Genomic DNA, 13,906 nt, shown 5'->3' on the forward strand with positions numbered 1-13,906 from the left:
TGTTTCATTGTTGGTGTTGGGGAAGGGGAGAGATTCACTCTCAGATTGTTCAAGTTCGCACTTAAGTGTCGCCTAGGAAGACTGGAGCCTTGTGTGTGTGGATGAAAACAAGCAGAGCCCTGCCCATGCCCACATCAGACTTTAGCCTTATTTCCTCCCCAGAGAGCTCTAGATTAAACTTCCTCCTTCCTGGTAAGACTGTTTAATGAGGCAGGGAGGGTTTATGGGCAAATCTCTTCCCAGCAGAGCAGAATATGGGCAGGGTTAGGAGCAGCTGCCTTCCCGAGGAGCCCGTGGCCTGCGTGTCATTTCCTTAAACAGCTGCGTTCAGAGGAGGGCAACCACCTAGGGAAGGCCACAACCCCTCCAGGAACCAGGACGCTGCTCCGTCGGTAGCCAGGCTCGGGGGGCAGTTGGTCCAGCCAGGACTCAAGGCATCATCGGCTGATTCTACACCCCTTCTCCACCAAGGTAGGGAAGCGTGAGCCCGGACCCTCAGGTACGTCTCTGCCAGGCTGGTGAGGGTTTTACCTCTTGGTCCACGTTTTTTAAAGAAGGATAGAAGCAGGGTGGATGGGAAATGAAGACTAAGCATGCCTGGGAGAGGAAGCAAGAGGAAAAGGAAAAGGAAGCAACTACTTCTAAGACGCTTCCTCTGCGGAGATCTAGCCCAACTGACAGTCAAGGGGAAGGCCGGGTTAGCACTCGGTGCAGTTCTTGCTGTGATTGATTCGTTAAGACTGCTGTGGGTACAAAGATAAGATCTGGGGTCCAAAAGGCCTACGTTTTGAAAATCCACACTGTAGATATTATTCCCTGACCACAGGGAATCTCCACATGTATTAATTTACCCTTGTATACGGGTTTTTAAAAGAAAAAAAAACGTTCTAGATGAACATCAAGTTCCACGAGTGTTTGAATACTGGATTAAGAGGGGCAGATGGATTTCCTTTATCTCTGAAACGATTGACCTGAAATGTTAGGTCAGCCACAGGTGTGTGGCCATGAGAGATTTTCTAGCAGTGCCAGGCTGAGCCCTCGAGCTGAGATCTGTTTTCCTCATCTGTAAAATGGGAGTGAAGGGCTGAATATCCCAGTTACGTCCCTTCTTTTCTTGCCTGTTAAGCCTCTGTGGGAGGAATCAGGGCAGCACAGAAAATGGCACCGGCTGGGTGCTAAATGTTCTCCATGTGGCGTCCTATGTGAGGCTGTTTCTCATCATTACTGCCGCTCCGAAAATGGGAGAGTCTTCATTCACCCAGGCAGAGTGGCTGCAAAGTTTATACCCTGGCACTATGCTATGGTGCCCTGTGATAGAGCTGGCTCGGGAGTGTCCTGGCAGGGGATTCATTCACGGTATATTAGTTGGGCACTTCCTGCAGGACAGGCAAAGACACCATTGTTCTACCCAGAAAGAAAAAAAAAATGCGAGGATCACCATTATCAAATTTTGTCACCTGCTGTAGAGATGGCCTGGGAATTAGGGATGGATTTCTCTCAGTAGGTTACATGTGCTAAGGCAGTGTGAACTTAGAAAGGGGGGAGACAAGGGATAGGGGAAGGGGAAAGGGGGAACAAGGGGCAGTGCAGACCAGAGCAGGGAAGAGCTGGTGGTCAGAGGTGAGATCAGGTCGTGTTACACCCAGGTTAAGCATAGCTGTAGGGGAGAGCTTGGCTTCTCCCAGTTGATCCCCCTGTGTGTCACCTGATGTCCACCTGGAGGCTTGGAGCCTTCTGTGCTGTGCTCAGATACACAGCTCTTTCTGAGTTAATTGCCCTGTCTGCAAGTTGACCCCAGGTGCTTGCTCTGTTCAGGTAGGAATCTGGGGATCTGCCGAGCTAACACGCTGAACCTCCTCGCTGGCACTTAGGCATTTTTTTATGGTGGAAGATATTCAAAGTTCTGTCTTGACATTTTCTTAGTCTGAAGCAGCTGCTCCTCCTGGGATGACACCAGTCTGTCTAACGGGGGAGCTGGTGTGGCTTCTGATAGCCCATGGACAGCCTGTAGGAGAGGGTGCTGAAACCTCCGCTGACTGGTACCAATCCTTTTGGAGGCTCTAGAAGATGGGTGGGAACTCTGGTTTCCTCCCCACCCAGGGAGCAGCCAAGAGATCCAGAGGCTTGGAGAGAGACCCTGTAGCTTCAGAATCTGGATCCCAGCTCTGCCTCCTTTTTCTTCCTTGGGTCAATTGTTTCATCTTCTGTGCTTGCCTCAGCCTCTGTCTCCAAAGATCGGGGCACCTGTTTTATAGTAGATAAACTTAAGCCATTTTACTTACTGCAATTTATATTTAGGTTTATTTCTCTTAAAAATAAAGAATGGGGACATTAACGTATTCCTTGAGGCTGGACTGGTGTGAATCTGCAAAAGTCAATAGTGAATCACCCACCACGGTGCTGGCCTGGAGCCGGTGACCACACAAGCTGGTACTCCTTTCAGCGTTCAATGCCTACTGTGCCTTAGGCACTGTACAAGGTACCAGGCTTTTAAAATGACAGAATGCTATCTCAGAAAGTTCACACTCTATCAGAATGGTCACATTGAAGACTAGGAGTTAAACAGGTGGTGACACCACAAGAGATGCGTTGTGTTGGTCAGCTTCCTGTCACGCTGACAAAATACCAGAGAAAATCAACTGAAAAGAAGATTTATTTGGCTCCCGCTTTCATGGTGCTGTCGTTTGACTCTGTTGTGATGGTCAGGGCCTGTGGTGTGGCAGGGCATCGTGGGGAGGAGGACTCGGTGAAACCAAGCTGCTCATGTTTTGATGTCTAGAAAGCAAATAAGAGCGTGAGGTAGAGGTTGGAGACAAACCTCTTAAAGGCCGTACAGGCAGGAACTGCTTCTTTAAACTAGGTAAAGTGTCCACCATGTCCTACTAGCCCATTAAGTTGTGAACTTGATAGGTCAATCCAGTCCTAAGGTTAGAACCCTCACAGTCCAATCGCCCCCATAGTGATGGATCTGAAACTCTAAATACCGCTGCAATGGGGACCAAGCTTTCAACACATGAGCTTTTGGGGAATATCTCACAGGCAAACCAGAACAGACAGGTAAAAAAATCTGCATGATCAATCATAACATGACAGGTGGTACATGTGGGGATTGATTCTGCATCTAGCATGGCACTGAGCACTTGACTACAACCTTGCATGGTGGCTCTTAGCCCCATTTTACAGATGAGCTACTGAAGCCTCAAGAGAAAATGCAAGCGCCAAAGCTGGGAATGGTAGTGACAGACTTTTTTGACCAGGAAGACCTCCCAAACCATTGGGTCCCAAGCAAACAGCACTGAAGGCAGCTATGGACAATTCTGGAAAAGAGTGGAAGGGTGGTGGCAGGAGCTAGAGTCCGAACGGTCTGTTTACAGGAACCATGCCAAGGACTTAGATCCTCCCATAGGTATTCCTCCAGCGAAGGTAGCGGCAGAAAGATGGCTTCACTGGAGCTGACATCAGGAAGGAAACTGTTGCTGAAGCACAGGGAGTCGACGTGATTCTTTTAGTCCTGTGATCAGACTTTGAGAGGGAAGAGACAGAGAAACTTTCTCACCTATGTACGTGCGAAAACCCTTGCATTTTAGGCAGGAATCTTGGGTGCCAACAGGGAAAAATAAAAGACATGCACCGGCATGTAAACAGAGAAGCCTGAGGGTGACTGAAATACGGCGAGGGTCCTGTCTCTGTGTTGCTTTATTCCCCGGCGAGCTGTCCACACAGGAGAGCTGTCCCTACAGGGGAGCAGAGATGTATTCAGAACCTCTACTTCCGAGTCATATGGACTCCAGATGCTAACAGGAAAGCAGCTTTTCTTTGCTGGAACATCTCTGCTTGGGTCACCTGCCATGTCTGTGATCAAAGGGTGCCACACACTCTCTTCATCAAGGCCCTATGGCCATCCTGGAGTCCTAGATGAAGGTCAGCTCTATCCAGATGAACGGAAGGCACATCTTTCTCCCGATGATAATTAGAGTGCTCACCAGTCAAAGAGAGAATGGATTCTGGGTGTTAGGTCCCCATGGCAACAGATGCCCACCACATCCTCACTTGCACTGTCCCTTCCTCACTTAATGAGTTACAGCAGTAACAGATAGCAAGGCTGACTAAGCCATCCTACTTAACTGACACTGGGCAAGTTGCCTAACCTTCCGAGGTCACAATTTCCTCCCTGGTAAAAATGTAGTTCATAGAAAAGAATCCTGGCAAGATTGCTGGAAAGTTAAGGATTGACTTGGGATTCAAAGTTGGTAGAACAATGGGGCTTATTAGAATCAGTTTTGTGATTACTTTTTCTTTGGCCAGATATCTGGGTCTTATACCTTTCTAGATGAAACATATTCAAGCACATTCCCAAGAGGCAACCGTCTTGAATTGCTAAAATTTTTAAGCTGCCTCTGAGAGAAACCAAATTACCTACGTGTGAGTGTATTTCCTCATGCTCCACCTGATTTGAAGTGGTCCAAGTCATCAGCAGGTCTGCTGTGACCAGAGAATGAACCCTGATGGCCCAGGTAGCCCTACCATAGTTCAGTTGGTATTCTGATGGCCCCAGCCAGACTTTCAGCAAAGAGAATCCTGGTGACTCAAACTGCTTACCTGAACATATCCAGCCCTTGAAGTTGCCCCCACTCAGCCAAGCGAGAGAAGAAGAAGGGCTGTATGGGAAGATGTCTTCCACTTTTCTCCAGCTGCTTTGTGGGTATCTGGGCAACTCCATTGCCCATTCATCATCCAAAAACTAGCTTGTTCCTGGCTTCCAGGATACTGGTATAGTTGAGGGTACATGCAGCATTCCCAGAGATGAAGTCAGGAGTATTGCTTCATTACCTTACACTTGTTCCTTAAGAAGCACATCTTTTGCAGGACTATTGTGTCTGGTGCAAACCTGTACCTAATTCCCATTAAGTCAGCCATGATGAGGGGCATGTATGACAAGAAAATGCGTTGAGAGAGGGCTATGCCTGCAATACCACGGTGAAGACCACAGCAGGCTCCACCACGTCCCATTATTAACCACCCTGCACTGCAGGCTTCCAGCTCCTGGACCACCTGAAGTTTTACAGGAGTGAAGGAACTAAAGCAGTCATCTTCCTGAGGGCCTCCCTGGGCAGCCGGGGCCATGGGAGAGGCATACTGAGCAAAGCGTATCAGACCATGACCTCTCAGATATACCAAGAGAAATGGCCTCCTTAAAACCCATGTAAAGACAGAAGACAAGCAACTAGTCATCAAAGTGAACAGGTTCTCATGGATCTCCCTCCTGGACTGGCCTGCCAGTCAGGAGGATGAAGGTGGAGACAGAACCTTCGTAACGTTCTCTTATCCCAAGCCCATCTCCCTTCTCTATCACCTAAACTGAGCTTCAGGCCAGGGAGTTGCCAGGCCCATTGCACCTTTAGCTAACAGAACTGCACATAGATAACTAGGCCCCGCAGGCAGCCAAGCCCCTCCTTCTTAGAGCTTTGTTGGCACACATCCACTCATACACATGTCTATCATTCCCAACCTGCTCCAGTTCAAAGTTGAACTGTCATCTCTGGGAACAATCAGGGGGCGGGGGGGGGGTGGTAGGGAAACGGCCTGCAGTGCCCAGAATATTTCCAACCTGATCCAACTTACAGTAGTTGACCAAACATGGGACAGGCCTCCTAGGGGGCATGGCGGCACATGCCTGTAATCCCAGCCCTCCAGATGTTGAGGCAGGGAGATTGTAAGACCAGCCTAGGCTGTATATAGAACTTGAGGCCAATCTGAGACACTCCCTTAAATTAAGAGAGGGAAAAGTGGGCTCCTGATACAGACTGTCTCATCTGTAATCTTTTGTTCCTCTGACTCTTAGCTATATGATCTGATCACTCAGTGACTCAGTTTTCCCCCAGATTCTTCACTGATCACTATAGGATTAAATTTGTTAAAAAATAATTCAAGGTTACACAGTGCCTAGGGCAGAGTAATCATCATCTTATCCTGGGAAACCCCGCAGGAACTGTGAGAGTAAAATCTCATCAATAAATAGGGGCTGGAGAGGTGGCTCAGTACACGGCTGGCAACCTACAACCTCCTGTAACTCGGGCCTCAGGGGATCAGACACCCTCGTCTGGCCTCCTCGGGTACTCACACACAGAGAGAGATACAGAACACCTTCGTTAGGGTTCCTATTGCTGTGATAAAATACCACAGTCAAAGGCAACTTGGGAAGGGTTTATTTCATCTCACAGCTCAAATCACACTCCATCACTGAGGGAAGCCAGGGCAAAACCTCAAGCAGGGCAGGAATCTAAAGCAGAGGCGTGCAGCACACTGGCTTCTTTGCACACGACTTTCTCAGCCTGCTTTGTTATACACCCCAGGACTACCTGCCCAAGGGTGAAATCTCCCCCATCAGTCACTAATTAAGAAAAAGACCCACAGGCTTACCTATAAGCCAATCTTATATAAGGCCGTGCCGCCTCAACGTGGTTCCCTCTCCTTAGACATGTCTAGGTTTGTGTCAAGTTGATCAAAACCAAGCAGTACCTGCACTTTTTAAAAAAATTTTCTCTAAAAGATAATAGTGAGGAAAGGATATTATGGAAATAATCATCTATTTCTTTCTTCAATAAATGTCACTGGAACAAATTATTCCCACCAGCAGTCTTATTATTTATGGATTTATTCACTACACAGCTCCGTCCATATTGGTGACATCATCAATAATTGCTGTAAATATCAGGGTGTTGGGAGAGCTATCCAGGAATAAATGGTGGCCTCACACAGATTAGTGATTCAGGGTGGATAGGGATGGTGAGAGAGTGAGGGACAGGAACAAGTGGGCCTGGGCAGGGCTTCCCACAGCAATGTCAGCATGTGTCCCATGGTCCCTTAAGGGTCTTAGTTTTCACTCTCAATCAGGTCCCTACTTTGGTCTCATCTTCTTCCCCCTGAGCTGTGTCACCCAGACCCTATCATTGCCCTGGCAGGACTTCCCTAGCAATGTTTGTCCCTAGCAATGAGTCCCAGGGATGGGGGGAAAGGTAGAAACTTCTGGGAGGACAGTGATCTGCAGCCTTCTGTGACTCGCTCAGTCTGTGAAATGTCTTGAGAATGATGTGGAAATAAAGAGGGCTTAGATTTGCAGATGTTGAGTGGGTTCTAAAGTCCAGGGATGTCCTCTGGGTGGTCTAGCTTGAGGGGGAAATGATGCAAGTTAAAAAAGGAAGAAGCTGTTTTGGTGCAGGGAGAAGGCCAGTTTGCAGGAAGCCTTCCCTTCACTCTCAGCACACCTTACATATGCCCGGTGCCAAAACGGGGACATGAAGAAAGGCTGTCTAGAGGAGCTACAGGCAGCAGGGGAGCTGGACCAAAGCTCAGGGCCAACCTGAACTACCCAGGAACAGTTCAAGTACTTAGATGGAAGGGTCCTTGTGGTGGCCGGAGAGGTCAAAGAGTCAGAATTTTTTAATATTTGTTATGTATACAATATTCTGTCTGTGTGTATACCCGCAGGCCAGAAGAGGGCACCAGACCCCGTTACAGATGGCTATGAACCACCATATGGTTGCTGGGAATTGAACTCAGGACCTTTGGAAGAGTAGGCAATGCTCTTAACCTCTGAGCCATCTCTCCAGCCCCAAAGAGTCAGAATTTAACAGGTGAAGTTCTCACTTCTCTAGTGATGCTGATGAGATGCTCTGACCACTCCTTGGTCGTCCATCCTCAGCCTAGAGAGAGTCTCTCCTTCCTCTGTCCACCTTGACTCTAGGCGGGCTGTGGATGAAAGTCACTGGAAACAGGAAGAAACTGGCATCCTGGATCCTGCAGGGCCTTTAAGCAATGTGGCTATGGAGATTGGGGGTTTAGGGTAGAGTTCAGTGTTAAAGCATATGTTTGGCATGCTCAGTGTCCTAGGTTTAATGCCTAACACTGTAAAAAAAAAAAAAAAAGGAGGAGGAGGAGGAGAAGGAAAGAAAGAAAAGGAAGGAAGAGAGGAAAGAAAGAAAAGAAAAGAAAGAAAGACAAATAAAAAATGAAATAAAAGGCAAGGAAATGTCACAGGCAGCAGGCAGAAAAGCTCTGGTTACACCTTGATTCCACAGAAAGAATAAACATCCCTATGGGAATGGTGCCAAGGAGGAATATAAACAGAGCTGAAACAGTGAGCCCTGTAAGCAAGATGGCATGATGCTGTCAGGCCAGCACAACCCTTCTAGACAGGGTGACTGCTGCCTGACCACTTCCACGACGGGTAGAGAGCATCGCCTCCTTGTCAAAGCTCCGAGAGCTGTACCCAACATGAGCCCCAGTGCACAAGCAGCAAGGCCATGTCTGCCAGACCCCCAGGTACAGCCTCTTTCTCGGCATCACCAGGTTTTTGCTGTTTAACTCTTTTATGATTAGGCCTTCACACTGGCCTCGCCAGCCCAGACTGACAGAAGCATCTCTTAGCGCCTCTCCCCTGGCCTCCATACACCCCTCAGTAAAGGATCAGATGGGTCTTGTCTGAGTCCCTTGCTAACTGCAAAAGCAATCACAAAGGACGTGACGCGGCCCTGTGTGACAGGGGAACGTGACGAATGTGCCTCTGTCCAGGACTTCCTGTATGTGTTTAACCTTAGCTTCCAGGGTCACAGAAGATTCCCCAGAGGAAGTAGTTTTTGCCATGAGGCCTGCAAACTGAGTCAGACTGTTCCAGGCATAGCCTCTTAGTAACAGTGTTCAGACAAAAGACGAGCAAGGGGAAAATTCAGGGGTGCTTTCAAGAATGACTTGTCACAGCCAATCCCCTGTGCCCAGTGCCCAACCTGGCTTCCCCCTAATGCTCAGAAAATGCTTCAGGAACAAAACCCACAATCTGCTGTGTGGCCTTAGAAATCCCTTGATCTCTATGAACTTCCATTGCCTTCTCCATGTGGTAGCTTTATCCCCCCCCCCCCTCCCCTTCCAGGACTGTGCAGGATTCAATGCAGTCCCATCTCTGAATATATATTGAGCACTCCTCCATGGTCTTGTAGCTCTGGGCCTGCAAGACACAAGGCTTGCTGGGGAGAACAAAATGTTTGCGGCTCCTAAATTGATCTGGAGTTGGAAAACTACAGGAGTGTAGGGAAGGGCAGGACAGAGGGAGAGGCCAAGGACAGGGAGGTGCTGATGTCTCTCTGGTCAGGGAGGGAAGGGACAGCTCACAGCAACTCAGGCCCTCCTCACAACCCTTCCTTTATGCTTTTCCACATACCCGTCCTACCTGCTCGGTGAGATTGAGCCTGCAGATGTATCTGTGCCCTAGGCCAGGAGGCCTGGCTACATCTAGAACAAGATCACGTTTTCCCTGCAGCTCTGCCACCTGAATGGCCAGTTGTGACTAGGAGAAAATGCTGCCCCGCCGTGTTTTACCTGTTCCTGGTGTCGTTTTTTTCCCCTCCCAGTAGCACCCCACCCCCACCCCCTGCCACAAGCAGACCAGTCCTACACTCTGGCTCCACGATGAGCACATTGGGGGACTCTGGAGGTCAGGGAGCTCCTCCGGACTCAAGCAGGAGGTACTTCAGGCTGGAGAGCCCATGGCCAAGGCAGGACTGCCCTGCCTCTCCCAACCCCCACCTTGAAGCCAGGTCCCACCAAGCTTTGGTACCCAGTCTTCCTCTCTAAACACTGCAGGGTTCTTCTGTATCTCTGAGCATGCACCAAGACTCCTTCCTCTTCCCTCTGCCTACCTCACATCCTCATCGCCTTCCATCCCTGCTTCTGTCAATTCATTTTTTTTTTTTTAGTTTTTCCTTCCTCAGCCCCCTCCACCCCTGCCCATGACTGGGTCAGCTCTCTTTCTTTGCACACCTTCTCCTATCCATGCCTGTCCTATTCCAGGCCTGCCGTTCTACCCAGCCTGCCCAACACTTTGATGGTGCAGGGCTTAGAATGTCCTTCATTTCTCAGGTGGAGGTCCCAGGGCTACAAGTCACATTCCTAAGGACCAAGTGCCATTATGAGATAGAGATAGATAGATAGATAGATAGATAGATAGATAGATAGATAGATATAGAGATAGAGAGAGAGATAGACAGACAGATAGATAGATATAGATAGAGATAGATAGATAGATAGATAGATAGATAGATAGATAATATCTGAAAATAAAGTTGACATTTGAATCTCAGAGAAGTTAATGGGTTTCCAGAATTTTTTTGAAGGGAAAAGGAGGAGACACAGCAGGGTAACAGCTCAGACTCTCCTCAGAAGGCCTTGGGGAGAGGCCAGAGCAGTAGATCTTCCTAGTGGAGGTTTCTGTAGCTGTTACCATTGTTTAAATGTGAGTACTTACCATACAGACAATCAACAGGCAGGTCAGAGATGCTTGACCTGATGTAGAAGGGTGTTAGAGCCCTGTGGGGCATAGCCCCATCTCCAGTCTTACCAAAGAGTGCCCAGGGCAGTTAGTCCCTGGAGACAGTTGAGATAATGTCTGTTAAGATAGATTCTTGGGAGAAAGAAAATTCTAGGGCGAAGGGGAGGAGGGGAATGAAATCACAACAGAACGAAAAGACCACTTGGCCCAGACTCCAGCTCACCCCCCCCCCCCCAGCCCTCCCCTCTCCTAACTACCACTGGCCTCCAGGAGCTTCCAAAGCTGCCACATTAACTGGCAACTGCCCAGTGTGTGAGAGGAACATAGAAGGTGTGACCCAGACTCTGCCCAGGACTCAAAAAAGAAGAAAATTCTGGTTTAAGCTTTCTTCTGAAATAAAAAGTACTAGAAGTGGGACCCTGAGGGGAGCACAGGGGACCCTGTAGCTGCAGACTCCCGTCTACATCCCTCCTCTCACTTCCCCAGCTGAGTGACCTTGGACTTAACTATGCGAGCTGTCCTTACTTATCCCTAAAAAGATTCTTTTTCACACAGCACCTGGCTTGCCTGCGGGCTACCAGGCCTGGCTCCTCAGACCTCCAGACATTGACCAAAGTCACTTGTAGGCCTCCGTTCCCTGATGCTTTTCCTGGCTTGACATCCCTGGGTGGGTGGGGAAGAGATGGAGAAAGGGAGGAAGGCAGGAATGGGGCCGAATGAATGAAGGGAATCAAGTCTCCCAAGATGCACCTTCCTCTACTATTTAATCTTTGCATACACTGGGAGTCTGAGTGTCAGAGACATGAGGTAGAAAAAAGAGTAAAGCTGCTCCCCTACTCACAGGACAGGCAAGAGGACCCCGAGCCAATGGGTTCTAGATGCCACACTCAGTTTCGGCACTCTTCCTGATTCTCAGACCCCAGACGCCAGTGTGTAATTGAACTTTCTTCTCTCCACAGGTAACGCTGACCCCGCTGACTCCGAGCCGTTCTCCTCGGCAGTATGAGAGTGACAGGTAGGACAGCGTTCTGCAGCTTCTTGGGGCGGGAGCTCTAAAATCCACTTTTCTATCATCAGTGTCCGCCCAGCCCAGCCTCGGGGGTGATTCAGTGTCTCTTGTCAAAGGTCCCAGCAAGAACTCCAGGAGGACAGTATACAGGAGAACCTGGGAGGATGGGAGGCACAATTCCATCCCTATGGGTGTGTCCAACCTTTGAACACTGTGACATAACGTTGTCATCTACAAAGTCCACACTTTAACTATGTAAACACTAAGTTACATAAATAGATCGATGATTGATAGATAGATAGATAGATAGATAGATAGATAGATAGATAGATAGATGATTGATAGGTAGATAGATAATAGAGATAGATAGATAGATAGATAGATAGATAGATAGATAGATAGATACATACATACATACATACATACACAGATGGATAGATGCTATGTGTGTGCACAGGTGTGCATAGAAGTCAGAAGTCGATGTCAGATATTTTCTTCTCACGTCTACTATGTTTCTCATTGAACTTGAGTTCCCCAGATGCAGAGCCCCTGGAATCTGCCTATCTCTACCTACCTACTCCAGTAGTTGCTAGGTACACAGATCCACACCTCAGCACCGGCTCTGACATGTATGCTGGGGATCTGAACTTAGGTTCCCATGCTGGTACTTTACCCACTGAGCCATCTCTTCATTCAATTAAAATAAATAAATACATTAAATTAATGTTTATAGCTCTGTGTTGAGTCATAGTCATAGCTCTCGTCAGCTGCCTGTGTCCCATGGGTCATAGTTTGGACACACCTACAGGCTGGGGAAGCTGGACAGCTGCTTCCCAGAGGCCCCATCTGCTTGGAATCCCAACACTTAGAAACACCTGGCTCTGGCCAGAAGTCAGGGACCACATATGAACCTCAAGGAGGGATGTTTCAGGGTCCTCACACCGCAGGCAGCACAGTAAGGCAGAGGTCTTCAGGCACATCCTCAGATGGGCCCCTTTGTACAGGCGTTGATATGGGAGCATGTGCAATACACACACCTCACTTCTACTCCCAGGTAACTCTGAGAAAGCATGGCCCCTGATTTAGAGTCAGCTGACTTGCATAAGTTCTAAAAAGCGGTCGTGGGAAAGCACCTACCTCTTCTGGCCTGTGAAGCAGTAATGGGGAAATGAATTGAGATCATCTATGTTCAGGTGGACATTATAGAGCCTGACACAGAGTGGGTGCTCACTAACATGGGCTGGTCCCTGTGGGGAATTCTGCTTTGCAAGCCGCCGTCTGCACCAAGACAAGGGGTACCCCCAAACTAAATGAAATTGTGTGGTTACATTTTGTGATCCTTTGCAAGGCAAGGGAGTAGATGGGCTCTTGGTACCTCTCCCGGGTGTGAGACTGCTCCCCAGTAACAGGAACCAGAATCGCTCTGGCTGTGAGGTAGGGGAGACTGGAAAGCTGTGCCTGTTCTGAAACTGCAGAACAAGTCCACTGTGCGGTTATTTTTGGTGGCTTTGAATTGACCAAAAATATGGAGGATATCCCCAGCTCCCCAAACCACCAGAATACTACCTACTACTATGACTATAATACCAACAAAAAAAGGCCATCCATCTGTGAAGCATGATTAATAGAGACTCAGAGACAGATACTGGGGTTCATCCTGAAGATCAGAAAGGCAAAACAGTCAGCCACCTGCTCTTACCTCTACCTCAGTCCGAAATGGCGATCCTGTCTCCAGGAATCTCAGAATGAGACTGTGTGTGAGAGCTGTCTCCTCCCGTTTTATAATCCTCTCTGGGATTAAGGGTGTGCACCACTACCAACTGGTTTCTGTGGCAAGCTAGTGTGGCTTCCGGGATTAAAGGTGTGTGTCACCACTGCCTGGTCTGTAAGACTGGCCAGTGTGGCTGTTTTACTTTTCTGATCCTCAGGCTAGCTTTATTTATTAAACTACAAATGAAATGCCACCACATATCTGCCCATCCATCCATTTGCCCACTCATCCAGTCTTCTAATCTGTCATTCCCTAACCATCTATCCACCCACCTGCAATTCCCTCCATTCACCTGTTTCCCTTCCACTTATCAAGTTCTTATTAGTACACGCTCCATATACAGAATAAAGCCCTTGCCTACAACAAAGTCGCATTCCAGGAAATAGACTCAAGGAACAGCCAAGTCGTACGATGAGGGTACTTGGAAAGAAAAAGGATGATTGAGAGTTTAAATGAGAGATTAACTGGGACCGCGGAGGCCAGGGACCTCAGCAGTCACGGCAGAGCCATATCTACCGTTTGGGACTGACTGACTTTAGCTCAAAGAGGGTGAACTCCTGCACACATACAGACCCCAGGACACATCTCTGTAGGCTCTCTCTAGGAAGCTAACTGGAGCCCAAGGAAAAGCTCTTTCAACTCATTCATAATGGATACTTGAGAAGTGTTCACAAAATCTAGTCATGATCTCACTGTCTGATCCCAGCAGGGACTCTTATGTGGTCTTGGCACAGAGTCTCAAGGTGTGGACGTGGCCTACAACAGAGGGTTTCCCGCAGTGGTGGTGTTGCTGGAATTTGGCAAG

At 48.5% G+C, this 13,906-nt stretch overlaps 1 protein-coding gene across 5 annotated transcripts in view; it reads left to right on the forward strand.

Annotated features, from left to right (window-relative positions):
* Positions 1-221: 221 nt before the first annotated feature.
* Fam3d (FAM3 metabolism regulating signaling molecule D) overlaps positions 222-13,906 on the forward strand; it is a 28,423-nt gene continuing 14,738 nt past the window's right edge. Inside the window, exons 1-3 of one of the 5 annotated variants that reach the window (XM_041662881.1) lie at positions 222-499; positions 7,489-7,634; positions 11,281-11,336. In XM_041662881.1, the coding sequence (XP_041518815.1) occupies positions 11,324-11,336 (13 nt within the window). In that variant the 5' untranslated portion in view covers positions 222-499; positions 7,489-7,634; positions 11,281-11,323. The remainder of the gene's footprint in view (positions 500-7,488; positions 7,635-11,280; positions 11,337-13,906) is intronic. The other 4 variants (XM_041662880.1, XM_041662879.1, XM_041662878.1 and 1 more) reach the window with 4 other exon arrangements.

Source organism: Microtus oregoni, unplaced genomic scaffold (assembly GCF_018167655.1).
Source record: "Microtus oregoni isolate MIOR12 unplaced genomic scaffold, Mior012 000013F_ref0000133, whole genome shotgun sequence".
Classification (NCBI taxonomy): Eukaryota; Metazoa; Chordata; class Mammalia; order Rodentia; family Cricetidae; genus Microtus; species Microtus oregoni.